The sequence below is a fragment of the Bipolaris maydis genome, assembly GCF_028858645.1.
Source record: "Bipolaris maydis strain C4 unplaced genomic scaffold PSV08scaffold_4, whole genome shotgun sequence".
Classification (NCBI taxonomy): domain Eukaryota; kingdom Fungi; phylum Ascomycota; class Dothideomycetes; order Pleosporales; family Pleosporaceae; genus Bipolaris; species Bipolaris maydis.
In genome coordinates, this window is record NW_027093860.1 from 2,554,407 (window position 1) to 2,581,908 (window position 27,502).

General features: G+C 46.0%; 9 protein-coding genes across 9 annotated transcripts; 7 read left to right on the forward strand and 2 right to left on the reverse strand.

Moving 5' to 3' along the window:
* Positions 1–3,277: 3,277 nt before the first annotated feature.
* Positions 3,278–4,398, forward strand: PSV08DRAFT_199301 (uncharacterized protein; the record flags this gene model as incomplete). The annotated part of the gene is made up of 3 exons (XM_014217498.1): positions 3,278–3,607; positions 3,646–3,957; positions 4,009–4,398. The coding sequence occupies 3 exons, from the start codon at positions 3,278–3,280 to the stop codon at positions 4,276–4,278; spliced, it is 912 nt and encodes a 303-aa protein (XP_014072973.1). The 3' UTR covers positions 4,279–4,398.
* Positions 4,399–5,464: 1,066 nt separating this feature from the next.
* Positions 5,465–6,502, forward strand: PSV08DRAFT_369881 (uncharacterized protein; the record flags this gene model as incomplete). The annotated part of the gene is made up of 1 exon (XM_066093175.1): positions 5,465–6,502. One exon carries the CDS (start codon positions 5,465–5,467, stop codon positions 6,500–6,502), a length of 1,038 nt encoding a protein of 345 aa, XP_065949493.1.
* Positions 6,503–6,668: 166 nt separating this feature from the next.
* PSV08DRAFT_176009 (uncharacterized protein) lies at positions 6,669–7,740 on the reverse strand (the record flags this gene model as incomplete). The annotated part of the gene is made up of 2 exons (XM_066091876.1): positions 6,669–7,556; positions 7,654–7,740. Coding segments are annotated over 2 exons (975 nt in total), but the record flags the coding sequence as incomplete, so codon positions are not given.
* A 346-nt stretch (positions 7,741–8,086) lies between these two features.
* Positions 8,087–9,223, forward strand: PSV08DRAFT_369883 (uncharacterized protein; the record flags this gene model as incomplete). The annotated part of the gene is made up of 1 exon (XM_066093176.1): positions 8,087–9,223. The coding sequence occupies one exon, from the start codon at positions 8,087–8,089 to the stop codon at positions 9,221–9,223; it is 1,137 nt and encodes a 378-aa protein (XP_065949495.1).
* A 418-nt stretch (positions 9,224–9,641) lies between these two features.
* Positions 9,642–10,639, forward strand: PSV08DRAFT_175259 (uncharacterized protein; the record flags this gene model as incomplete). Its single annotated transcript, XM_066091871.1, has 2 exons — positions 9,642–9,776; positions 9,815–10,639. 2 exons carry the CDS (start codon positions 9,642–9,644, stop codon positions 10,637–10,639), a joined length of 960 nt encoding a protein of 319 aa, XP_065949496.1.
* A 7,139-nt stretch (positions 10,640–17,778) lies between these two features.
* Positions 17,779–18,971, forward strand: PSV08DRAFT_387774 (t-SNARE; the record flags this gene model as incomplete). The annotated part of the gene is made up of 3 exons (XM_014217489.1): positions 17,779–17,880; positions 17,933–18,574; positions 18,630–18,971. The coding sequence occupies 3 exons, from the start codon at positions 17,779–17,781 to the stop codon at positions 18,969–18,971; spliced, it is 1,086 nt and encodes a 361-aa protein (XP_014072964.1).
* Positions 18,972–20,956: 1,985 nt separating this feature from the next.
* On the forward strand, positions 20,957–21,510 carry PSV08DRAFT_369886 (uncharacterized protein; the record flags this gene model as incomplete). Its single annotated transcript, XM_066093177.1, has 3 exons — positions 20,957–21,073; positions 21,123–21,259; positions 21,309–21,510. The coding sequence occupies 3 exons, from the start codon at positions 20,957–20,959 to the stop codon at positions 21,508–21,510; spliced, it is 456 nt and encodes a 151-aa protein (XP_065949497.1).
* Positions 21,511–23,954: 2,444 nt separating this feature from the next.
* On the forward strand, positions 23,955–25,203 carry PSV08DRAFT_387776 (uncharacterized protein; the record flags this gene model as incomplete). Its single annotated transcript, XM_014217010.2, has 4 exons — positions 23,955–24,170; positions 24,222–24,341; positions 24,405–24,778; positions 24,837–25,203. The coding sequence occupies exons 1-4, from the start codon at positions 24,009–24,011 to the stop codon at positions 25,201–25,203; spliced, it is 1,023 nt and encodes a 340-aa protein (XP_014072485.2). The 5' UTR covers positions 23,955–24,008.
* A 515-nt stretch (positions 25,204–25,718) lies between these two features.
* Positions 25,719–26,538, reverse strand: PSV08DRAFT_284812 (uncharacterized protein). Its single transcript, XM_014217009.2, has 3 exons — positions 26,413–26,538; positions 26,110–26,366; positions 25,719–26,050 (listed from the first exon to the last, which is right to left on the reverse strand). The coding sequence occupies exons 1-2, from the start codon at positions 26,494–26,496 to the stop codon at positions 26,133–26,135; spliced, it is 318 nt and encodes a 105-aa protein (XP_014072484.1). The 5' UTR covers positions 26,497–26,538; the 3' UTR covers positions 25,719–26,050; positions 26,110–26,132.
* Positions 26,539–27,502: the final 964 nt, after the last annotated feature.

Consider the following 27,502-nt stretch of genomic DNA (forward strand, 5'->3'; position numbering starts at 1 on the left):
ATGCTTGAAAAATAGTGGTTATTATAGTCTTTGAAAAGAGTCATGCTTGCTTAATCTTTAAGATCTTAGTATGCAGCTCTAGATAGTGTAGCATCCTGCCAAGCATGGCCACCGCCATAGCTCTGCTAATACTCATCCCTCGCGAACATGAACAACCAAAACTCCTCACTATTGTTAGAGGTCGAACTGGAGCATATCTCCACGGCCCTGATGATTGCGGTGCTCGTGCTCGGAGCCGCTTGTCGTTTAATCGTACCATAGCTGTATCACTAAGCATGCAGAGCCTTTCCACCTTCGTATGCGCTTGCGACGGCGTTTTACCAGTAGCGCTTGGTTGAACCCCATTTGCCGAAGCGCAGGCTTCGATTTCCAAGGCCGCCGCACTCTACCTCATCTTATATCCTTCCTATCCCATCGTATTACCCTTTAACGAGCTAAGACTAGAGCTCGCTGCGGCTTGATGTAGAAATCGGCGCCGGTGGACTCGAGAAGCATGGGGACGTAGTGGGCTCGATCAGGTCGTTGCATCGGTCAGCGGAAGAGAGAACGGCGGATCTCAACACTCGGGGGCAACGTGATAGTATGCATCACGAAGCAAGTATCACTGTGCGTTGGACTGCATCTCGAAGTGTGTGGGATCGCTGTGTCAAGCTGGTTTCGACGCTGAAAGCGCGTCGGCTGACTTAGGTCTATCCCTGCGTAGCGAGACGCACTGTGTGGCGAGACAAATAAGGGGTAACTTGACTTCCAGCAACCAGGAAGCTCACGCGCACGACAGATATTGTTATAAGTCTATTGTCAGGACCTGGACCGGATTGGCCCAATCCGGTCCAGGGCGGCTCAGGCTTGGCAGCCTTAGTCAGCAAGGCCACGTTAACTAACGTGCCCCACCAGTAAGCGGCCCACCCCAGTAAGTGGCCCACCCCACCCAACCTGACACGACTCTCCACACAATCACCACAATGCCGCGACAACAACGCTCTATATAGACCTCTCGTGAAGCTAGAGTACTTCTAGTGTCTCGTGCGCTTCAAGAGAAAAGTGTAACAAGCCAGCGTCAGGCTGCTATGCTATACGACGCTCCACAAACGACGCTCCGACGACGCCTCCGCGGTACCCAGCCGCGATCAGAGACAGTTTCTATCAATCGCAAGCTATCAGCTATTAAAGAGCAGTCTCTTGTTCAATGGATCCTAGAGCTAGATCGACGAGGCTTTCCACCCCATATCATCGACGTGCGACGAATAGCAGACGCTCTACTCGCCGCGCGTGGCGAAGATCCACCTCCACCACCTGTCGGCAAGAACTGGGTATCGCGCTTTATCCAAGGCCAGCCAGAGCTTCAGACAAAGTGGACTAGACGATTGCATAGTCAGCGCGCCTCCTACGAGGATCCTGCTATAATCGCAGCATGGTTTAAGCTAGTAGAGGAGACGCACCAGACTTACGGCGTTCTTGACCAGGATATTTACAACTTTAACGAGACTAGATTCGCGATGGGCGTCGCTGCAACGTCAAAAGTGGTCACTAGCTCTGATAGAGTTGGTCGAGCAGTCGTCGTCCAGCCAGGTAATCGCGAGTGAATGACAGCGATCGAGTGCGTCAACGCGTCTGGCTGGTGTCTTCCACCCTTCGTGATCCTGTCTGGTAAGGTCCACCAGAGCAACTGGTATCGCAACCTCCCCCTCGACTGGACTATCGCCGTCTTAGATAATGGCTGGACGACAGACGAGCTTGGTGTAGAGTGGGTGAAGCACTTCGACCAGCATACAGCCGCTCGTACAGCCGGAGTCTATCGTCTGCTTATTCTAGACAGCCATAGCAGCCACGCCACGCCACGCCAGAGTTCGATCAGTACTGTGCCAATAACAGGATTATCACTCTCTGTATGTCGCCTCACACGTCGCACCTCCTCCAGCCTCTAGACGTAAGCTGCTACTCTCCACTAAAGCGCGCGTACGGATGCGAGGTCAAGGAGCTCGCCCGCCACGGCGTCTACCATATTGATAAAATAGACTTTCTTACAGCTTATACACGAATCCGGCCAGTTATATTTATACAGCAGAATATCCAGGCAGGCTTTCAGGCGACAGGGCTTGTCTCTCTTTGTCCAGATCGCGTCCTGTCATTGCTAACTGTTATCCAGACGCCGTCTCCACCACCAACAGCTATAGATAACAATATTACAGCGCAGGCAGCAGCACAGACGGAAACACCACATACAGTAGCCCAGCTTCAGGAGCAGGTGCGCTATCTTCAACAGCGACTACACCGGCAGTCAGAGAGCCCAACAAGTATTGCAATACGTCAGCTCGCGAAAAGCGCTCAGCTCGCGATGCAATCAGCAACAATACTTGCAGAGGAGAATATGAAGCTACGAGCAGAAATCCAGCGTCAAAGACAAAAGCAAAGCCAGCCGCGTCAATATATCGCTTCTGGTGGAGTGCTCCGGGTGCAGCAGGCTCAGCAGCTCGCTATAGAGTCAGAAAGGGTAGTTGCAGAGGCTGAACAAGGTGAGAGCAGTCAGCGACGTCAGCGCGCGCCGCCGACGTGCACGAAGTGCCATATCCAAGGACACACTCGCACTTCATGCAGAGCTGGATAATAAATAATATCTCTTAATTTTAACTGATTCTATTGCGTTCTTGTGGCTCAATTGCGCAGAACGTCGCATCAGGTTTGGTGGGGTGCCCAGCTTACTGATCCGACACGTTAATCAAGATGCTGAATTACGGGGACGAGCGGAGTACGATCTATCACGTGATTGGCCTGTCAGGTGCATGCCAAGAAGGACCAAGCAGGCCGACAACAAGCTCTGTCAAGATCGCGTCTTAAATCCGGGTTGTAACATTACTCTATTCCGATCCTCCGTGGTTAAAGCCGGCATACGAATACTCAAAAGGGAAATACAGAGGCGCGGCTCCGCGAAATTTGGACCGGCTAGTGGCTTCACTATCGCCGACAATTCAATTCGTCCGAAAGTTAACAAAGAAATTGCTCCCTGAGATTTCATAAAGAGATTGAGGACGAAGAAACGCACTGTATATGTTACAACTTAGCATACGACAAGTCTCCCAAGACCTCCTTATATCGTAAACCTGATCCAAAGACTTCAACCACCAAATATAGTCGGTCCGATTACTTGAACAAGACGCACGCTATTCGTATTGATACTTTCGATTTCCTTTCAGTAATATTCAGAAAGACACCAGCATATTGAACAGTTATTCCAGTTCTCTCGAAAGACCAGCTCACCAGAGCCTCCAAAGACATCGACATGAAGATGGGCAATCAACTCTCCCAAGTCTTTCCTCCCGCTCCGAAGTTTACAGAGGCAACAGTCCCCGACCTTACATCCAAAGTTTACATCATCACTGGTGCCTCGGCAGGCGTGGGCAAAGAGCTTGCGCGACTCTTATATAGCCGTAATGGTACGATTTACGTTGCAGCACGTTCAGCAGAAAAAGCCAACACCGCGATATCTTGGATCAAGGAGCGCCACCCAAGTTCAACTGGTCAGCTGCATTTCCTTAGGCTAGACCTGAATGATTTACGAGGAATTAAGTCTTCTGCTGAAGAGTTTCTGAGCAAAGAAAAGAGACTGGATGTGCTTTTAACAATGCGGGCGTTATGATGCCACCGCAGGGCAGCAAGACAGAGCAAGGATACGAATTGCAATTGGGCACGAATTGTCTAGCGCCTTTCTTATTTACGAAAATTCTTACTCAGATTCTCGTGCAAACTGCCCAATCAAGTCCGGCTGGTAGTGTGAGAGTGATTTGGGTGTCCTCGAGCGCAGCGGAGGTGGTTGCACCGCGGGGCGGGATTGATTTGGAAAACCTAGATTTCAAGAAGGATCAGTCAGCAACGGCAAGATATGCCGTTAGTAAAGGAGGCAACGTACTACATGCGATTGAATATCAAAGGCGATATAAGGACGAGGGGGTGGTTAGCACTGTAAGTTTTTGTCCATGTGGTCGTATGGACTTTTGAGCTAATAGGATACAGGCACTTCATCCAGGCCTCCTTAAGTCTGATTTGGGGCGACATGCGGGGTTCTTCTTGAATGTCCTTTCCAGGCCGTTTCAACATGCACCAGTGAATGGCGCTTACACAGAGCTTTTCGCAGGACTGGCACCTGAAGCTGGGAATCTCAAGGAGGGGGAGTGGGTCATCCCCTGGGGAAGAATTGCAGAGGTCCGGAAGGACTTTGTGACCGAAGGTAAAGCAGGGCCTTTTTGGGAGTGGAGCGAGAAGCAGGTAGAGGGGTATGCATAGGCTTCGGTAGCGCAGAGTTTCACTGGGTGCGGATGGCTTGACAAGACGGCAAATAGGTATCTTCATTCTTCACATCTCGTTTGCATAACAAAGAATATATACTCCTGTGGAATTTCTTGAGACTACACCGCTCCGTGAGGCTGAGCTTACCACCTCAAGGACCCGAAGTCCAGCTTGCCTCTACCAATAATAAGTCGCAAATGTAATCCAGCCAAGGCCGCTATCTGAGCCTGATAGGTGAGTTGGTGGGAAGAGTTAAAATGTTAGTGCTCGAGCTAAGAGCATCTGAGATGTTGTGGGCAGATTTGAAGGTGGCGGGCGATTGCATAGCCCACAGTGTGGTGTGTTAAGGCTAACAGGTAGGGTTAGCCGAAGGCGATTTTGCACCGCACTGAACTGAAGAGACTAACACCTTGGTAATGCCGCTCCTGCCATCGGGTATGTAAGGGGAGCGAATTCTGGTGTTTTCAGAGAACCAAGTTGGTTGACGGGAGGCTGGCCAAGGCTGAGGCTTGGGCTGGGACACGACACTTGATACGTGTTGGCTGACTAAACAAGAGCCGTGGCAGAGTCCTTGTGCTGCTCCCAATCTTGAGCCAGATTTACTTATCTTCCGGAGCGCGTGTGCGATACGCAGAGTCTAGATTGAGAGTAAATCACACGCGGAGTCATCTTGTATTAGTAGGAATTAGTACTTCGCTTGCGCTGGAAGTACCAATCGACCTAGCGGCCTATCATGAATTTGTCCGCGACAGCACGCGCAGGGCTGATAATGGCTTCTAAGTATTAGAGGGGGTTCTTAGGCTTAGATAAGGCTATTCATAAAATTATATAGCGATAAATGCCTAACGTTGGCGCTGTAGAAAGGGAGCTCTGTTATGTAGAAGCATTCTTAGCCATTTGTGAGATCTAATACCATCCCAATCATACTCATGGTGGCATCATGGTGTACTACTTAGAATATTCCTGTTCGACAAAGGCGCAACCCTGCACTGAGAGCAACAATTTACAGATGACAATTGACTTCGTATATACGCCACGGGTTTCCTTATTACAATCACTGGACGATATCTTAGTCAAATTGTTGCTAGCGTGTATTTATACACCTAGACCTGCCAGAGTTATCTTATTTGATCAAGACATCTTCTCAAGATCTATACATTGTACCTTACACACTTACTAAACGATGTATGTAGTGCAAATCCTCCTAGCATCCTTAGCGGCTACAGCTCGAGCCCATATGTCGTTGTGGTATCCGCCCCCTCTTGGTGGTAGTAAAGCAGCCAACTCTTTCACAACACAGGTAGATAAGGAATACAACTTTCCAATTGGATGCTGTGACTCTCAGGGCGAGCCAACACTGCCTTCCCCTGGCGATTGTCGTGGTCATCTCGACCTTCTAGATACAGAGGAAGGCAGTCCGCAAGTCACATGGAAACCTGGCCAGGACGCCTACTTCCAGTTATCCGACCACATGTATAGTATCGGTGTTCCAGGATCAACTCACTACGGAGGAAGCTGCCAAGTTGGCTTCTCTGTGGACAAAGGTCAGACATGGAAAGTCGCAGCTTCATACCATAGGAACTGTCCCCACAGGGACAAAGACGCGCCACAAGTCTTTAAGTTTAAAGTCCCTTTAAACATACCGACAGGTATAGCAGTCTTTGCTTGGGTCTGGTTGAACCGGGAGCATGAATTTTTCATGAACTGTGCAGCAGTTCAGATTAGCTCGAGCTTTAGCAGTACCACCACCAGGCGCATTTATACAAGCTTTAAAACTGTTCCTACTACACATCACCCTGCACTACCAGATCCTACTAGCAAAGCACTACGGGAAAGTGAACAAGACAGATCGAACGGCTGCGATAAAGACTCGACAGGCCGCAGTAGTTCATACGGTCCAAGGCTGGCTAGAAGTAAGTGGAAATACATCAAACATCGTCATAATAGGAAGCATTCTAGGCACCACTACCATATTCACAAATCTGACGTCTTAGCATCGCCTGAAAAGCTTCATCACCGGTCAGAGAACACCGCTTCCGATGTTTGCGATTGGAACAACGCGCCCAGGATGGAAACTAGCTACTATTCTATAGATGCAAGATGTGCACCTAATGCTAAGCTGAAGAACCCAAAGAGTGATGACTTTGAGATTGGCTGGGGTAATTTTTGCGGCGTCGTTGAGGGGGACAAAGAGTACACTATTCAGAACATCGGGTGTTAGGGTTAGAGTCCTAGCAAACTTGCGAAGATGCTGTCCCAGTCCTGTTTATCGCAAAAATGATATTTAAATAGTACAAGTCAACAAATGTAGTAGTGGACTAGCTAACATGATTCATACACGCATTATTTATGTAATACTCTCTTATAACTCCTAGCTTATGTGTTACTCAAAGACTTTGTGTTACCTTTTCGATCAAACTAATGCACATCGAATACAACAGATCGCCTATATTCGTACATATAAGCAAAGAAAGCATAGTTAATACACAGCAGCCCTGTACAAGGAGCAGCCGCAATGCTTTCCAGTTACGAGCACATCGCTGAGAAAGATGGCTATTAAAGACGGTTGTTGTACTTCTTCTGAATATATCCGCAACCTTTTTCGGATGATATGGGACTTCTAGTTCCGTCACGGTGAATGTTGGTGGAGCAGATTGACATGCTGTAGCTGCAATGACACCGAATCGGTCAAGTACATAGTCAACTGGCAAATCGGACTCGGCAATTGTCTCATACTTCAACGTATATGCTCTGCGGCCTTTCTTTTCAAAGTCGGTTTTGCCTGTCCAAGCAGCAAGGTGCTCCAAGTCGACTAGGTAGAATGGATTTGCTGTCTTTCTTAGAAAACGCCCTTCTGTAATTCTTCTCAGAAGCAGCTGGTTCAGCTTAACCCGGGCGTCTTCCCAGACAGGATTTTGAGAAGCAGCAGCTGCAAGTACATCGCAGTACTTGAGTCCCATCGAAGCCCACTCGTAGTATTGAACTTTAGTCATGCCCCAATATTGGGCTGTCTTAACAAGCGGAGCGAGACACTGCTTACTCGTTCTGATCTTAGATTGTGCCGTATTGACGAGTTGCTCCCATTGCTTCGCATCGAAGAGAGAATCTAGCTGCGGCTGCTCGTTCTTTCTATAACGGTAACACTCTTCTATCATAACCTCGTTCAGTTTTGTAAACAGCCAGTCAGCTTGTCTTTGTTGCGAAAGCATCTCGTTGCGTATAGCCATGCATGCTTGGAATTTTTCGTCTTCAGATGATATAGAGCGTAATGAGGACTGAAGTGCCCGAATGTTTGGAGAAGCGGGATTGAAGTCGAGTATATCGGTACTTTGAAGGCTTAGCGCTGAACAGATACTTCACTGTAAGACCTACTTTTGCGTTGTTTTTTCCATCTTGTGCAAAGCCAAAAGCCGGATGATGGACTATTATGCCCTTCAGCAGCTTATATACCTTAGGGGCTAGTGTTTTCAAGAGGTTACTAACCCTTGCTCATGATGTGTACGGGGATCAGGTACTATTGGTAGTGCTACGCACGTGCCTCTGCGTTATTCTTTTATAACGCTAGGGACGCGACATCTGGCTGATCTTCTTGCCCTTACATTATTGACATATAGCTACCAAATCTTTGCTCATGAGATCCCGAACTACCGAACATACATACAACGCAATTTCGACATAGTGTCTTACATTTGTAAGCGAATGCTCTATTCTTGATGTAATCACTCCATCCCCCATCCGAAAAGGCTGACAGAGATGTTCAGGCTGTCACCACTCACCGGTTAACTACAGCCTTCCGTTTTTCGAGATGCCCCCATTACCACCACTTGTATATAACCAAAAGCTCGCCAACTATAATCGACAAGAAGATATTGCAAGTAGCGATGTTGTGGAAAGCGTTGTGTCTCTTGGATACCTTCTCTTTCTTTCGCCGATCCGAAGAAGAATCTTAGATAGTGTGTCCGCCTTCGACGCAGCAAAGTTAGTTAACTTGAAGTTGTGCGTTTTGACTGCGAAGGAAAAAGAAAAATATCTCAAGCCGATCCGAGATTTGGTGTGGGATGTACCTGCGGTCGAAAGACTTTCACGAGAGGGCATGAAACTGATGTTGCTTGGAGACGGCGCTCATGCACTCGAGCAGCGATTGCACGCGACAGAACGTTATTTGAATTCTTGTGGGAACGAAAGGCTTACAATCTACCTATTGGGTACATTTCTAGTATTCACGCCGACAGCGACGACGCTCGACTCACTAGTCGAATTCAGCACTACAGGACATTCTAACCTCGTACGATTTTACTGTGACAAGTATCAACTGGGCCGCGTTCGCGCCGTTCCAGACACAGATGCGAAGGGTGACTTTCTTATGAGTTTCAGTGTACCAATGCAAGCGTCTACTGATCCTACCAAGGGATCTTGGTATAAGGTAGACGATGTTCCAGATCGTACGGTTGATTTATGGGTGTATGTGCCTTCTTTGCGCGATCGTCTTTGCAAAGAAGTTAGGCTAATACCACTGGACGTGCTGCGGATGGTGAGAGCAAACCCACTGCTCGTGTCATTACGACGTTCTTCTCTAAAACCAACATTCATTACGAAGTGTATAAAAGGAAAGTTTCGCGGTGCAGCACACTGCGCTTTGCTTAGTTCACTAGGCGTCATATTGACACTGAGCCAGCTATTTCATCTATATGCAGGACGCTGTCGGTTGGGGAAATCGTTGCTCACAGCTGCGGGTGTACAGTCTTTAGAAGGAACTCCCGTTGATCAGTTTCTAAGCGACGAAGTTTCTGCGCGACAGCTGATCGCACACTATAGAAAATTCCCGTTTGGTGTTGATTCAGCTTCGCGCGCAGCGATCGATTTCACGCAAGTGCCGAACATACGGCTCTTCCTCGACGTAGCCAAGTTTAGAACCTTGGGCGGGAGAGTCACTCTTAGCTAATCTTCGAGTCGTTGTACCTATTCTCAGAATGCCCGTGATGCCATCTAGGAGTCGAAGGCAATTAGATAGAGTCACGTTACATAAGCATGTGACATTTAGAGCCTAGTCTATTTCGACTTAGACTGTTTTCGACTGATAGTGATGGATGTAAGGGACTGCGCTCTGGGGAGCAAACGCTAGGTAGTTAAGCTGTGATTCAATAGTTCTAGAACCTTATCAAGGTTTAGAGGCATGCACAACTACATAGGATTACGCCTCTAAGAACATAGCGAGGACCTATAGTATAAAAGGTGCTGTTTTGGTCTTCTGTGGTCCGCTTCTAGCACACTCGTAGTAAGCCTAGAACGGACTTGCGCTGCCCTACTGCATAAATGTACCTATGAAACGTCGCTTTATCCCACTAGATGCCAGTGTAACCATGTTCAACACTTCAAGTAAGACAATTTCGGCTGTCACGGCTGTTACTGTCGTGCTTGCTATCTCTTTCGCCACCACGACTTTCTGGATCCTGCTCTCAGAACAGGCCGCTACGGCAGGACTGCTCACTCTGGACGTAAGCCACCCCCAGGCCTACACGTTAGACCGATATAGCAAGCTAAAATAGCCCAGTTCAACCTCACCGAAACGCCTCCGCCAGGCCTTTTACAGCGCGACCCACAAGACATACAGCGTGAGGCTAGCGGGATCCTAAACATTGCAGCCAAAAAGACTTCCGATGTCACTGGTGACACACAGAGCGCAGTGAGCTCAGCAGTAACCTCTCTGCCCCAGATCGAAGATTATGTGCCGTTCAACTGCTCTTTCGGTATGATCGTGTTCTGCGTTGGGTTCAAGCACAGTCGGTCCTGCAGTAGCTCGCAACTTACTATCTCGGCATTTGTACTGGACAAGATCCAGGACTTACCAAATCCGCTTAGAGATTCCATCCAAGCGCGTGTGAAGGATCTGTCTTCATTGCCAGGCAGCCTGGACAGCCTACCTACAGCGGTGCTTGGCTGCTTGATTGCAGGTTCTCTCTCATTTATCACTCTGCTACTGCTGTCTTACTGTGTTGCATATGGGCATCCTACTCGTTTTGCGACTGTCATTCAGAAGATTGGCGCTAGGACGCAGACGATGGTTCATTTTGGCGTTGGTCTTATCTGCTGTGTGCCCTATGTCGTGCTTGTTGCTATGCAACACAGCGTCACTAGGGCTGTCGAAAAGCTGCCAGCCTGGGTAGAAATAGAGGCGGGCAAGATCTTTGGCATCAGCATTGGAGCGATGGTCTTTGCCATCATGTTTGCTGCGTTTTTAGCGATTCTCTCATGCTGTATCCGTGCCCAAAGCATAAGAGAAGTGTCTAGGATAGGGCCGTCAACACATTCTCCTGCTGATGTCACTAGATCACCTACTAGCACAAGATGCAATGTGTAGGAGCGGAGCTTGTCGTAAAGTTAGCCAGTGTTACCTTGTCTGCTATATGATTGAGAGAGGAAAGTTCAATTCACGGAATATTTGTTTGAGATTTAGTGCTGTCAAGTATCCTATGTGAAGCCATCGTCCAATACAAGTGTTGAATGGAGCCTTATGCGTCAAGAGCTCCTGTTCTCCTTGGCCTATATCTGAATAGTTGGCAAGATAACTAGTCTACAATATAATTATCTTGAATACGTACATTACAAGTAATAAGTAGAAGGATGTGTTCCCTTGAATCTGACTACGAGTGACTAGAAACCACTTGGGATCACGCTGGAGGAAGCGATCGTCGCAGGGCTAAGGATCACGCGGTTGGCATCACGCCCAGACACTGTCATCAGTGATGGCACCCCTGATATGATGGAAGGACTATCACAGAAATGCCTCGCTATTACAGATAGCAAGAGGTCGTATTTATAGCAGGACTGGATGCAACAGGTATAAAGGATGGACGGATTTCGTTATTACGCTCGTTGCGAGCAGCTCAATCATGCTTTCTGACAAGTTCTTTTAGTTACTTCTATATATCTCGTCTAGAGCGTGACGGTATAACAATCGCTTCTAATCCAGTAATATGTAGGGACTCATTTTGACACTTCCATAGGACCGAAGGACCCAAACCTGCCTCTCATGTTACAGTGATTAGCGATTGCGGCTTCACCCTTACACGCAACTGCGCAAAGATTTTGAACCACTCCGCCTTCTGCACATAGCTTAGCGCGAGCAGTCAGCTTCAGAGCAATCAAAATGATTGGTTGATCTTCAGTCTTATGATGAGGAAACTTAAGGAATGCTGCCTGCAGTGGTGAAGCCGCAATCGCTGTAGTCTTGTCGCTGTAGGTGACGCTGTGAACAATGAGTTGCTGTATCGTGCCGTTGATATAAGTAAAGTTTACTTATGCGACCGCAGTCAACCCTGCACTGTGTGGCCCCGTCTAACGATCGAAAGGTAAAGTACTTCGTAAGCACCCGTTGATTACTATAATAGTCACACCAACTTCGAGTTTTCTAGAATAGGTGTAATTTTAGCTCAATATATACAAATCCATCCCAAGAAATCGATTGCAACTAGTGCCAAGTCGTGCAGCCCACGCGCTATAGAGCTAGAAGCTGGTAAAGTAGCTAATTTGAACACGTCTCACTCACGAAAACAAGAACACACAGACCACCCCGCAGCTTACTAAGAGAAAAAGCTTAGTAATAAAATGCCGCCTGATAGTGATACTATTATAGTAAATACGCAGGAAAACGGGCAAGAGAGCCAAGGACCAGAGGCTCAAATTAATAGAGAAATGGACGTAGAGTCCCCACCAGCCACCCCCACCCAAAACCAACAAACACCAAGCGTGTTTGAAATACCAATACTACCACTAAACAAGCGATACGCCAACTTCTCGCCAGAGACTACCTACAGAGGCAGAAACCCATACCAAAACACCTCCAGCCCAAAACCAATTGCCAAGAACGCTGAACAGGCAATCTATTGGGCTAGAGACCTAATTCTCCAGGCCTCTACAATGGAAGAATCTCATATAGCCCAAAACAAGCTACTAGAGCTACTAGACGTCTTTAGGGACTATACCGAAACAGGCAGAGTAGCCAACCAAATCACAGAAAAGCTATCTGCCAAACTAGCTTACCACTCAGCCACGCTCGCAAACGCCTCACAGCAAGCAACAAAGACGCTTAAACAAGCGACGATCGCAGCCTCAAACAAGGCACAACCAATAGCTGCGCAACCTACCCAAAAACCAGCCCAAAGCTCATACGCAGCTATTGCAGCAAACAACTCAAACCAGGCCTGGACGACAGTACAGCCAAGGAAGAAGCAAGCACAACAGGCTAAAAAACCAGCATCTTACTACCAGACGCTGGTTACACTAGAAGACGGCCAAATAATTAGCCCTCTACTAGTTAGAAACAAGATCAACCAAGCCTTCCAAAAGGCAGGCATCGCTGGCCCAGTTATCCAGCAAGTTTCAACAAGCAGAAGAAATAACCTTATCCTAACAACCACAGAAGGATACTCAGGAGAATTTCTTCTAAAGCAAGTTAATACATGGCAAAGCCAGCTCCCAATTAAGAAAGCCCAGCCGCTAGAGTCCTGGACTAAGCTTATTGTACATGGAGTACCAACAACCTTTGACGGAGCTGAAAACCTTCAGCTACTCCATACAGAAATCCCAACGTATAATAAGAACCAAACAATTGTTGGTAACCCATACTGGCTATCCAGAAGCTGGAAGAATAAGCAAACAAGCTCTATTGTAATTGCCTTTAAATCTGAAGAAGAGGCGAAGAAGATTGGTAGTAGAATAACAATTCTTGGCCAATCCCTTCGGGTAGAGAAATACCGCCAAATCCCACTAACTACGCAATGCAGCAAGTGCCAAGGATTTGGACACAACTATAGCAGGTGTAGAAACCTAGCTAGCTGCCAGTTTTGCGCTGAAAACCACCTAACTACTTAGCACAACTGCAGTATTTGCAAAACCAAAGGGAAGGCCTGCAACCATACCCTGCCAAAATGCAAAAACTGCAAACAACCCCACTTTGCTAACAGCAAAGACTGCGAGGTATTCCTATCTATTAAATAATAGTAGAAAACCTTAAAGTACTACAAGTAAACCTAAACAAAAGTATGCACGCTACAGAGTCAACGCTACAACTAGCAATTGAACTTAAAGTGGACATTATCGCAATCCAAGAGCCGTGGATTGCACCTTCTAGCAGTAATAACTACGAAGCCCCAAGGTCAATAGCCCACCAGAGCTTCTACCAAATCTTTCCAAAAGTAGACCCAAACCTCCGCCCAAGAGCTCTATTTTATATATCTAGATCTCTAACAGCAGAGGTTAGCCAGCGAGAGGAGATAGGTGACCACGACGCTATTGCTATCACGATTCAAGAAGGACGCCTAAAGTTCAACATCTACAACGTATACAACCAAAAAAACGCAGAAAATATAAAAACCTTTCAAAGATTACTCGCTAATACTCAGCTACCAATATCCACCTTACTACTAATAGACGCCAACGAGCACCACCCTTGGTGGGACCCAGGCTGTAAAACTAGCCAAGACGGCCAGCTATTAGCAGATTGGATAGAAGACCAGGACCTTAGCCTCCTTAACACGCCAGGAACAGCCACTTTCTTTAGACCGCACCTGTCTAGAGAAACAACGCTAGATCTAACTATCGCCACACCAGACCTAGCCGCGAAAGTAAGAGACTGGCAAACAACAACAGAAACAGGATCTGACCACTATAGGATACTCTTCTCAATCCAGACAACAAAGGACCTAGTTAATAGCCCTACTAACCAAACAAGATACAATACAAAAAGGGCAGACTGGGACCTATTTAGAGAAGAGCTAGGCAAAGCTATCCAGAGCAACGCAGCTCTACAATCGCTAGATCAGATCCACCAACCAAGAAAAGCAGATTCAAGAAACCTACTCCTAGGCCAAGATAATAAGCTAAAGCTGCAACTAGACGCAATTGGAGAAGCTATTACGCTAGTAATCCAACAAGCCGCAGATAAAGCTATTCCACAACTAAAAGAAGGGCTAAAAGCAAAGCCCTGGTGGAACCAGGAGTTAACTAAGCTACGAAGAAACGTATCTCACTGCCAAAGAATATTCGCACAACAACTTCAAGCTACCTCTATAGAAGAAGCCTATCTTTTTAAGAGAGACTTCCTTCTAGCGCAAACAACGTACCAAACGGCAATTAAGAGAGCTAAAAGAGAACACTAGAGTAACTTCCTAGAAAAAGAAGACCCACAATCTATCTTTAAAGCTATGGACTATACAAAGGAAAAGAGAGTAGAAAGAATCCCTCCTATCCAGGGAGAGACGCTAGAAACCTCTTTTAAAGGAAAGTGCAAAGCCTTTCGAAAAGCATTATTCCCACCGCCACCAAGTACAGCACTACCAAGCTTTAATAACCACCAAGAGAAAGAGTGGGAGTGGCCAGCGCTATCAACAACTGAGCTAGAACGCGCTTACTCTAATAAGGTTAAAAGTAGCTCACCAGGCCCAGACGCTTTATCACAGGATATTATCACAGCAGCCTACCAAGCTCAGCCAAATACGTTCTTCAAAGCTTACTCTCTGCTATTCAACTACGGATACCACCCAACCTGCTGGAGAAGAGCTACAGGAGCTATTCTAAAGAAGCCGTCCAAGCCCGACTATTCTACCCCAAAGGCCTATAGGGTAATTACTCTACTAAGCTGCCTAGGGAAAGTAACAGAACGGATAATAGCTAAAAGACTCGGCTACCTAGCCGAGACTACCAACCTCCTACACGACTCGCAGATAGGAGGGAGACTAAAGAAATCAGCTATAGACGCAGCTCTACTTCTTGTAGATCAGATCCAGCACCAAAAACAACAAGGCTATACTACATCAACAGTCTTTCTAGACGTTAAAGGAGCGTTTAACCACGTTTCGCACAATCAGTTCCTAGATACACTAAAAAGACTAGGCCTACCTATCAGCCTAATCACTTGGGCTAAAACCTTTCTATCTAACAGATCTCTAAGGCTTGCCTTTGACGGCCAAATAGAAGAGTTTAGCGAGATTAACGCGGGCATCCCACAAGGCAGCCCAGTCTCGCCAATCTTCTTTCTCATCTATATTAGAGACCTATTCCCTCAAATAGATGGATTCCAGCTATCCTATATCGACGATATCTCAATCACAACCTCGTCAACGTCTATTAAGAAAAACGTAAAGATACTACAACGCGAGGTTAACAAACTAGTTACAAAAGGAAAACAACTAGCAATCGAATTCGACATAGCAAAGACAGAGCTAATCCACTATACAAAAAACAAAAGAAGAAAAGAAATACCTCTAGAACTCCCTAGCAAGGAGAAAATATACCACAAAGATACGATTAAGTGGCTAGGGGTATACCTCGACAATAAGCTATCCTTTAGAGAGCACGTAGCTATTAGAGCTAGCCAAGCAAAAACAGCTTTTAATAGACTAGGGAGACTAGCTAACATCGACCGCGGGCTATCTCCCTTTGCTATCAGACAACTATACCTAGCATGCGTCACCAGCATTGCAGACTATGGGTCGCCAATCTATTGGCGCAACCAGAGCTTTATTAAAGATCAGCTTCAACCGCTGCATAACGCGGCTTGTAGAAAGGTACTAGGAGTATTTAAAACAGCTCCAGCTATCCCAACAAGTATCGAAGCTAGCTTGCCGTCACCAGCCGTACGGCTAAGCCAAACGAATCGAAAATACGCTCTACGAGCTATACAACTAGCTCCAACCCATCCAATTACAAAAGCTATTGCAAGGCTACAAAAAACAACCCTTCAGCAATCAAAACAGCCAAATAAACCAAGACAACTACGCGCTATCACAAGCTCCATCCCATCTACCAAAGAGATAGAAGAGATCATCTCATATAGGTTCAGACCATGGGACTCTCTTAACTACAATATCTCTATATCAAAGAAATCCAAAGAAGAAGAGGCAGCCGCCCACAAAGATTATATCCAAACAATAGAGGATAACTCTATAGTAATCTACTCAGACGCCTCTAAAACTAAAGACAGAGATGGGATAGGAGTAGGCCTAGCGGTCTATAACCCTAACCAAGAAGAAATCTACGCAGAGACAAAGAACATAGGCGAGCAACAACTAGTCTATAACGGAGAGCTTGAGGGCGTTACAGCAGCGTTTGAATACGCTGCTAAAACAGCCCAAAAAGACCAGAATATCCACGTTTACGCTGACAACCAAGCTGCCATCTATAGGCTCCAAAGTCTATCAGATAAGCCAGGCCAACAATGGGTAATTCGGTGCCAAAAAGCAGCCAAAGCTATCCTTAACAGAAAAGCAAAGATCTTCTTAAAATGGGCACCAGGCCATACAGACATAGAAGGAAATGAAAGAGCAGACGCTCTAGCAAAGGAAGCTACAAAACAAACACCAAAAAAATCACAAACAAGCCTAGCCTTCCTAGGCACTAAGATTAAGCTCCTCCAACGAGCTAGCCAGGCAGAAGAGTGGAGAAAGTATAGAGAAAAAGTAAGAGAGAAGAAGACCAGCTACGGAGCTATCTTCGATCTAAAGCTCAAAAACCAACTAGCAATCCCTAGAGGCACGAAAAGAGACATTTTAAGCTCCTTCTACTCTCTTAAGATAGGGCACGGATACTTTAACTCCTACCTAAAGAGAGTAAAGAGAAGAGAATGCGACCTTTGTAGATGTGGGAAACCGCAAACTGCAGAGCACCTACTTCGATACTGCGGCTTTTACAGCGTAGAAAGAAACCAGCTTAAAAAGACTCTAAACCAAAAAATACTCAAACTCCCACGACTACTCCATACCACGAGCGGTATAGAAGCTACATTAGCTTTTATTACTAGCACGCGGATAGGAACAAGAAAGTGGCATCTCGGCCAAGAAGGCTAGAAAGAAAAATAAGAAAAACAATAACAAAAGAGGAAAAAAAAAAAAAAAAAAAGGAAAAAAAAAAGAATAGTTAAAAATTTGAAATATTTAGCACTATTTCCTTCTCCCTAAGAGAGCTCGCTGGAAGGAAGCCTAGCTGCCCTACATCTCTCCCTGTTACCAAACTGCTCTTAAGCACCAGGCGTCTAGAAAGCTAGCAACAGCTTAGCTAGATATAGGCCGAAGCACCACAGTCACGCAATACAGCACAAAGTATCAAATTGTAACTAGTTAGATAGAACGGCCGTCGGCCAAAGTCCTACATAGCCAACGGCTGATACAGGACTATAATGGAATAATAATAATTACTATAATAGTCAATCCGCACTTATCGAGCGCGGTCCTCCACGTGCCACAGCCTCGACATAGCACACATATATAGATGTACATATGTGCACTGATATGCAATGCAGAATTTTCTACCTGCAAGCTGACTACATCTTGGTTCTTTACTACTGCCAGCCTTGATCTAGTGCAAGAAGCGTATAGTACCTAGGCTCACACCCCAACAGCACATCTTATTTATAGCTTATGCAGCTACTTCTCAAGTTTCACCGCACCATCCCGAACCCATTGTTTTTTTTTCGCTACCAACCTACCCCACCATATATCCAACATGATACAGAACTACCAACAGCACGAAGGAAAATATGGTGCGCAATCAAATCCATACGGTGGTGGTGACACCTATGGCACTGCCAACCCATACGGCGGAAGTGTAAGCAGTCGCATTTCCAACGTGACATCACCAGACTGATACGACAGTATAGTACGATCAGTCACAGCAACAGCTCAACCCTTTAGCGCCCTTCCAGCGCCATGGCGAGTCGAATTACTCGCAGCCATTGCAATACTCGCAAGCTGGTGCCTTGAGCCCGTCTAACACGAATGCGCCAACCGTCCCTCATACAGACGTGCCCATAAGCAACTTGCCTACGCACGGCAACACTATAGAGTCGCCACGAGCCCAGCCTCTGAGCCAAGATTACTTCTTTGCACACATTAGAGGCGCAAAGGTGCGAATTGGCCAGCTAAACTCGGATATCAAAGCTATTGCCAGCATCCACCAGCGCATGCTTTCCTCGCCTGACAACCGCTCTAGGGCTGAACTCGAAGAAATTGTAACCAACACGCAGATCAGAAACACACAAATCATGGACAAGATTAATTCTCTAGAGAGGGATGCTGTGCGCGATCCTAATGGTAAAATAAAAAGGTCTCAGGTTGAATCGCTTAAGAGGACGTTCAAGAGCCAGCTCGAGGATCTCCAGAAGGAGGAGGCTAATTATTCCAAGAGGTACCGCGAAGATATTGGAAGGCAATACCGCATCATCAACCCAGACGCCACCGATGCCGAGGTCGAAGAGATGGTCAGTTCCGACTTAGGCGACGAGGGCATCTTTACCCAGGCTGTAAGTGTGAATTGAGAGTTAGATATCAATGAAACCGTCTCTAACACACCCTTAGCTCAAATTCAACCGTATTGGTCAAGCGGCTAGTGTTCTCGGCGCGGTACATGCGCGCCATAACGACATTCAGCGCATCGAAAAGACTATGAGCGAGCTTGCTTTGCTGTTTACCCAGCTCAACGAGCAAGTCACCTACCAGGATCTGCTAATCACAGAAGCAGAGGTCCAGACTGTGCAAGTCGAGGACAATAGCAACGAAGCAAACCATCAGCTAGGTAAGGCCATCAAGTCGGCAAAGCGGGCTAGAAGACGTAAATGGTGCATCTTGTTGACTATTATCATAATTATATGCGCAATTGCTCTAATCCTTGGATTGTACTTTAAGCTGAAACCTAAATAGACGACTACAGCTGAGAATAATGTGAGTTAATAGCTACGACAAGAGGAGACAAGAAACTAGGGTGCTCGTATCGCGAGAGAGGAAGGGCAGTTCATTTATTATCCTTTGAGCAATAGAAATATCTATGTATCAGCGTGCGCAGTATGAAGATGCAAGTAGACAGCGCGTGATACTACACCCCCAAGCCACATCGGGTTTCCACTTACAGACCCAACAATATCCCCTAGCTAATTAGGAAGCTAGTTGATATAGAATTTTGACTAGGTGGCAGGTTCTAAAATTAGCAAAATCGTATGACACAACTGTATAGCGGCCAATCTAAAATAGCGAGCCCCTAAACCAGTCGGCTACTGCCTGGCCCTAGGCTATAGTAGAAGCGTGAAGATCTATTCACTCGCTATATTCGTCGTGGAACTCAAGACGTTACGCTTCTAGTTTCCATTAGATTTGTGTTGAGTTGGACATGTTAGCAATTTGGGGCTATTCGTCGGCAAGTGCTGGCAAAACGAGGCTTGTAGCGTCTGCTTCGTTAAACGACTTCATCAGGGGGCTAGATAGGGAGATCGTACGAGTTGATGTGAGAGCCTACTGCAGCTTGGAGGGCAGTTTCGCTTAGCACTGATATAAGTGCATAGCTGTAATTAGCCAAAAGAAGAACAGTAAAAATAAAAACAAGGGGGTTACAACAATAGGCAATGAGAAGCCATAGTTGTGTTTAAAATTGCTATTTGAGGTCAACGTAAGTAATCATGAATGTTGTCAAAGTTGCCGATATCGCAATTCTTTCCCCACACTATTGTTTTCCATATTACTTGAAATCAAGTGAGGACCTGTAACTCGTACATAGATTGAAGCCAAACAGTAGAAAAATCCATATATGCATACACGCCTTCCAGCGACGAACAGGCTGGTGACTAACAAAGTGCTTCGCATTGTTCGTCGACCTTCGGTAGTGACGAGACTCCCGTACAAGGCAAACATGCAAACAGGATCTGTAATCGTTAGCAGAAGAATTTCATAGTAAGTCTACGTTGTAAACAGAGCGCATATCTGCAAGAAGAAGCAAATGCTCATGTTAAGACCTACTTTAGATAACAACTCAGACCTCACTTTGCCATTCAATACACCCGTCTTATATGCAATTGTATCCCAAGTCACTAGAGCTAAAGCGTTAAGGGCAGAGACGATTAGGAGATAGCCAGCCATGTCAAGGTTTTCTCGGAAGCGGAATTGGCGCATGTAGATACGCACGGCGATAAAGGCGTAGACTAGGACCAGTAGGATCCATTCCAAAACCTTGTTTTAGTCAGCCATGTCTCGTAACCACCAAAATTGTTAGTAGCCTACCATGCAATATACTCCGCTCATGATGTATGTCATATTGAGTGTTAAGAGTCATATGTTATGTATGTGCACGAGCGTATGATAGGGGTGAAGAACAGATCCAAATTAGAGTGATAGGCAAAATAGCGCTATAGGTGAAAGATGACGGACATGCAGTACTTGTAAAACACGAGCACATGCTACATAAAGCCTAGTATGTATCACCTCATCAGCGTGTCCTGCTGAGCAAGGGCCCTTTCAAGCCTTCTGGGCTGTGACTCATACGTGGTCCTTAGATTTGAGGGTGCGTTATGATGCTGCATGTATGTAGTTATACAGGAGATTGTATTCGATGGAGAGCTACAGTAGAGTCTAGGCTATACATAGAGCTATCCATGTATGTAATGGCGAACTAGTCACAGAGTCTAACAGTAATTCTATTGAAGTTCAGACTACCTGCTTGACTATTCTGAACAGCCCAAGGATAAATACATGCTGTTCAATTAGTAGTCCGCGTGCATAAATTGAAGCCCCTCCAAAAATAAACTTGCCAATAGAGCAAACCTCGTTATGTCAGGTTTTCGAATATATAATGCAGGTCAGAAGACATTCTTTACAAGTCAAGTCTGCAGCTTAGAATCAAACTTTCACTTGACCTCAACATGCGGTGCCGGCAATGGTGTTTTACAAGCGCATTACTGGGTAATGTCTTCGCTCAATCAACAGTGATGATAGATCTTCAGCACAATCGGGTTGAGCAAGCTGATTGCCCGCGAAGGGTAGGCAAAACATTAGGCGCTCATGAACAAAGTTAACGGCTAGGCGAAGTTGCACTTTTGCTCAAAAACAGCATGGAGTGAGTGTGCTGCACCAATCATATCATCCGACCGCTGCGTAGCCGCCGACAGGCTTAATGATGTCGCGTCTATTGCAATCGACTTAGGCTTGTGCTGCCAATTCTTTACGTACGTCTAGTCTTATACTAGGTCTTTAGTTAAATCTCTAAATATTTAGTGACGATAAATGTGACAATGTATACAAAGATGAAGGAGGGGAAGGACTATGGTATCCCGGCCTCAAGGAAGTATCTGCTACCTTCAGAGAGCAGGTGGGCAGTTACATGTGCAGAAATGGGACTACTTCATCAATCTGTCCAGGGGCAGGTGCTGGGAACCTAGTTGCTTCTGAAAATGCGGCTACTCCCACTGCCAACTAGTACTCAAATTGTCTAAGGTTGAATAAGTAGCCTTTCTACAAGCATAGCGCTGCTAAATTCTTCTTAAGTAGTATCAAAATATAGCCATCATCCTAATGCTTGTTCGACATTGGTGCGTATTGTACATAAACACTTTATAACTTACTAGAAGCAATAACCTTACTGTCGTTGACTGTGGCCTGCATGCTATCCCATGTCTCGACACTCCCAGAGTAACATCTTCAAGATGCGTCTCTAAGTATAGCGAAATACTATGTCGCGAGACAGGTTCAAGCTTCAGAGATCCGGAAATGCTGCCTATCGTACTTGGAAGGGCACTTAAAAAGCTTAAAGATTCTCCAGTGACCATTAATCAAGTCGAGTCATCTCTGATATGGATTGCTGCGTTGTTAGACCTGGTCATTGTCGCACTCTTTGGCGCGTGATGACAACTGTGTGTTGGATTCATTCATGATCATCTGCATCGGCTCAACTAGTTGGTTGGATAGTTAAATAGCTGTTGACTCTCCATCCAATACAATATTGTTGCACCCTGCGTTGTCTTTGGTATAGCGCTCCTTCATCCCAGCCCCTTATACTTTAGCCCAGCGATGTAAACTGATGTTTCTCATCAGCAACCCACTGTTAAGATTTCAATAACACACACAGCCACAGATCGCACTAAATAAACTATAAACTAATAAACAACATCAGACTATAACCTATATACCATTTTTGCAGAAGGATTCGGGATTCCGTAAACCAAAGATAGCTTGCATACCCGCTCTACTCTATCATAGTACCATTTAGTCCGCTTAGCCTCAATCTCCGCTAGCTTTCTAACCTCTTATAATTCTAAATAACAAAATTGACTCCGTTTACATCCATATCCAAGTCCTCGAATTAACTTTATATGTACGATTAGAAACTGCCGCCCGTTCCTAACTCTAGGAAGCGTAAGTGAGATTTTTGCAGCTTGTTTGAATCTGTACGTTGTGCCGATATGGCACCTACTTTTCGCAGTCTAAGGCGCTGGATTGCCCGACTAGAAAGTATGCAGAGACATCATATTAGGTATATGAGTCAAACTAGCTTCGTTTGAGAATTTGTCCTGCCCGGGACGATACGAGTGGCCCGGAAGTAAATTTGCTGCTTTCTACGGCGGAGCACAAGAGTTTCTAGTTGGGAAGTAGCAAGGGTCTTGATTCTAATACTGTTACTATTTTGCGTATAGAATTGCATTGTGATATTGAGACTTTGAGATTTGCGCCAACAGCAAGTAGTGGTTGAAAGTTTCGATGTTGGATTAGGCACTTGCTGACGGAAGATGTGGGTTAGGTCTCGAGTACAGTGACAGAGCTTCAATGTACTATACTTATGACGCCGGACGCGTCAACTATGCTTAGTATAAGAGACAGTGCGGTTTAAGAGAATTGTAAACTCCCCAGTTAATTCCTTCCATGTTAAGTCCTTGCTAGTATGCTCAACTACAACCGGCATATAGAACGAATAAATGGAGAAACAACACACCAGACCAATGCCTCTAAAAGCAGTCATTTCGGCTATTACTTCTACATATCCGAGAACCCGAGAACCCGAGGACCCTTTCTCCATCTTTCTCCGCTTCGATGCTTATGTAATGCGCCAGTTGCGCCCAACTAATCATAACGCATCCCGAGAAACTATGTCTCGACACGAATTTCCCAAAAAAGACTACCACAAAGGCCAAGATTCCTAAAAATAATTCCAAAATATGGTCTCGATACGAAATGATCTACAGAGTTCAACAGCTTTAGTTCAAGTTACTCAAACGAGGCATGTGGTGAGCATGTTGTTTGCTAGATGAGATCGCCTATTGCTTCCGCGGCGCAGGTCTGAGGATCTCGGCTGGAACTGGCGCTAACACTTGTGATCGAGACGTGGATAAAAATAACGTGGCGTCACAAACGCTTATCTTATTACACCCCTTTTGACGGGGCAAGCTCTCGCGAAGAACTATAAAAACTCGGACGTGATCCAGTATACACAGCAGAGAAGCTCAAGAGCTTGGAGAAGATGTATTTCACTTCCATGTTGATAGAGTTGCACGGGTTATGAGTTGAGACATATGTACGCGCTAGCCCCAGTTTTCACGGGTTGCGCCTTCGGGCCGCAGATGCCACGTAAGCACGATCCCCGAAAAGCAATGTTATCACCGACCCACAATGAATGTCATATCCAGAGACAGAGTCCGCGGACTTGCGTCCATAGGTTCTTGTAGTATCTTGTGTCGTTATTGGTTATCAGCTCAAACTGTTGAGTCAACAAGCCGCCCATCAATGTCCCAGGTATTGAAACAAAAAGCACTTCCTCCGGGATATTGTGAGCTCAAGTCTGTGGATGAACACTCGAGAAAGCAATTCTATGGCTATGTTTTGAGCTCAGTCACACATATATGAGCCCAACTGCATCAGTTTAAGCTATGTCGCTTCTTGGTCACTTTTACACAACAGCTACATCAAGCCAAACTTCACCTTATAATGACAATGATGATCTCCATCGAGAACGGCCAACAAATCAGCATTATAGTGACATCCTTTATCTCTATCTTATTATCCATTGTCTCTGTAGGTCTGCGCCTTGTCGCCAGAAGCATCGGGCACAAAATCGATTATAGTGATTATTGCATTATCGCAGCCTTAGTAGGTCAAACATCCATAAAGAAACCATATCTGTTTTAATAAGTCTACTAGTTTTGTAACACTGCACTGCACGCTTGTTGCATCTCACTAGTTACACATGGCGGCTTTGGATTTCATATCGCGGAGATCTACCAACGCTTTGGGCCTGAGACGGCAACCCTTTTCTTCAAGGTGAACCCAATAAGTGGCCTTTCCTTACTTCGCAACCTCTGACTGCCTTTTCGCTGTACATAGGGAATCATGTCTTTTTCAATTCTGTGGAATGCCACTGTGTGTTTCAGCAAATTGTCAGTTCTATTGATGTATCCAACACTGATACCCACATTGTCAATGTTGAAGCGGACCCGTGTTCTCGGCGCTTTGATCATAACGTGGAACATGGCTGACTTTATTGCTGTTTTGTTGATATGCCGACCGCTCGCGAAGAATTGGGACTTGGGGTTACCAGGGACTTGCGGTAATCAACCAGCGTTTTATTTCGCAATGGGGTTCGTCAACCTCCTTATGGATGCTGTAATTATCGTGCTACCAATGCCATATCTTTACAATTTGCGACTGGCTTGGCACGAGAAGTTAGCCGCGATGGCCTTGCTTAGTGTTGGAGCAGGGTGAGTGCGCGCTGTTGCCCAGCTCTTCTTCTATCATTAGTGCTAACATCTAGGGCAGAACTTGGGCCATTACTATTTACCGACAAACACTACTACCTAGTTTGGACTTCACGGATATGACGTACAGCGGTGTGCTCGCCACAAACCTTTCGGGCCTTGAGCCTGCGGTCGCGATCGCTCTGGCATGCATTCCCCACATGCGCCCTTTGTTCAGGAAGTCAAGGAGGACTACCCACTCTAGCTACCAGTGCGGCAGTAGCAGGCAAATTAGTCTTTTCCCAAAGAAAAGAAGCGAACTTCATAGTATCGACCCCACAGCTCCGTTCCCGAGATTGGTGGACAACAACGATGCTTCCTCGCAAGCTGAGCTGCAACCTATCAACCCTTCGCACATGGTTCGTGTCTCATCTGTTTACAAGCACTAAAAAGCAGCAGGCACTAGCTAGTCTCAACCATGCTATCGCAATTAGGTGCAATTGGGGAGTAAGCAGAGACTGATCGAGGAGAAATGGAAAGATTGTAAACAAGGGGCAGCCCTGACATTGCAACGTCAAAGCACACTTATCGATAGATTAGATGGCAAGAGCCAGTGGCACACCGATCAAGATTTCTTCCAGCTGCGTCCGTGTCCCCCTGAAGAACGCAAGCGTTCAGCGCATCCGTAAACGGTTGAGAGTATGCAAGTACTGTGGGGGCTTTTAATGAAGCTTTTTGAAGCTGGGAATAGGTAGTCAGGAAGAGTGGCATAAGATGACGCTTCGTAGTGAGCCAGAATCCACGCAAGACCAAGATTACGACGACAACAGAAGCAGAAGAAGGCTACGCGGTGCTACATCTCTATCTACTTAATCGTCGGGGCGGCCCTCCATCACACGCTGAATCCATTATTCACAAAGAAAACGTGGTGGAAGAGAGACGGAATCGGATTCAGGTGGAGTTTGTGTACCTGCAGTAAACATTTGTAGCAGTATCACACAATTTCTATCATGGCTGACGCGTAAAATGAGTAAAATCTTATTAGGACGCATTGTACCCAACTCTACCTATAAGCTTACCTATGACCCCGTCCAGAGCATTCTTCTCAGAATGTTGAAGCCTGTCCGGCGCACTAGTATACTCTCGATTATTCTGTGCATCGTATGCAACGATCATAAAGTGATCACAGTCCTGAACGATCTTCTCTATGTGTTCTGGAAGCTAGAGTAGAGCTGATTTGATGCCCGCCGCCGCCAGGAAGTCGCCGGCCTTTTCTCAGCGCTGACTCTCGTTATCCTGTTGCAGACTATCAGTACTAATTCTTAGCTTTGCTCAGACTAAGGGCTTATACTAACTCAAGGTTCCTTATTGCAATGTCTTATATAAGCTTACAATCTTCGGTCGCGGGTGTCAGAGTACTCTGGTGATGACTGAGGACAATATCCCGTATGCGCTTGAGGGACATTCGGATCTTTTCCTCTTGCTTCAACATACAGTTTATCTCTTCCAGCGTAGGAACCGATTGGTAGGTAATGCCTATGCATTCGTTTTCATGTGTTCGTTGTCTGTAGAATTGAGAGAACTCAGCGATGAGCTCAGAATTGTCTAATATCTAGCAGAGTTAACTTCGTTGCGAGGGAAGGTAGAGTTTTCTATACCTCATTGAGCTGAGTATAAAGCTCAGAGTTTCTCAAAGGCTGATTAAAAAATCCAGCATAGCGTGCAAGAGTCGAGTCATTCATCTTAACATCTAATGAACAAGAAACCTACGAATGGTCACGCTATAAAGAGGATAGTAAGGAAGGGTGAATTGTATTACTGCCAGAGGCAGACACGAACATATGGCAGGGTAATGCTGGATGAGGCAGACTGAGGCATTCTAAATAGCATATGAGGACGAGAAAGGCTCAAGCTCTTGGTGCAATGTAGACTAATCGGGTACACTTCAGTGTAGCCCTACAGGGGTAGCCCAGGAAGCGGAACCAAGAGGACGCCAAGGGTGATAATGAAACTTTAGGGATGTCTAACCGGACAAATAGGAAACAGAAGATCTTGCCGATAAGAAAAGCTCTTTTGCGCATCAATTCTGATTCGTGGCTTCATTTGTTGATCTTAAGAAGGGGCTCATAATACACCAGCTCGCCAAATTAGCGCTGCATGTATGTAACGAGCGGTACTGCGCAGGTAGAGCTAGTCGCCGAGGTGATGCGCGCTAGCGTGATCTATCACAGTCAAGCCTCCCATTGCCGTGTTCATGACAGGTCCTGCCTAGCACTCGCTTTTAGGTTGTCGCGGACCGAAATCGCTCAGGCTATTAGTGGCGACCTGACACAACCTCATCTCTGCGCGGCTCTAGTGGGGCAGAAGGTGATGATCATTGCCGGGTGAAGACCAGGTGATCTGGTCACACCAAAACAGGTCATTCCTTGGCGGGATGCTATGGCCCTGAGACATTGAGGACAAAGGATGAAATAATTCCATTATCACACTCGTTGTGATCATCTCTAGTTGTGCTTTCTTACAAGCTCTTTTCCTGACAGAATTATTACTCGTTAGTCTGTTACAATGTAGATTGGTGTCGCAATGTATGCAAGGCCGCAGAAGCAATGACTCCAGCTGACCCGAAGCAGCAGGCCACCACCTCAACAAGAAAAAGCAATACATAACTATACACCACAGATAAACGAGGATAGTAGATGCTTAACACACCCCACACCTAGATGCGCGATATTATGTAATGCGTTATTT

Coding starts and splice junctions, on each gene's coding strand:
- PSV08DRAFT_284812 (XM_014217009.2), bottom strand. CDS start 26,496: ATGAATGACTCGACTCTTGCACGCTATGCTGGATTTTTTAATCAGCCT. Junction 26,367..26,412: donor TTTATACTCAGCTCAATGAG/GTATAGAAAACT, acceptor TAACTCTGCTAG/ATATTAGACAATTCTGAGCT.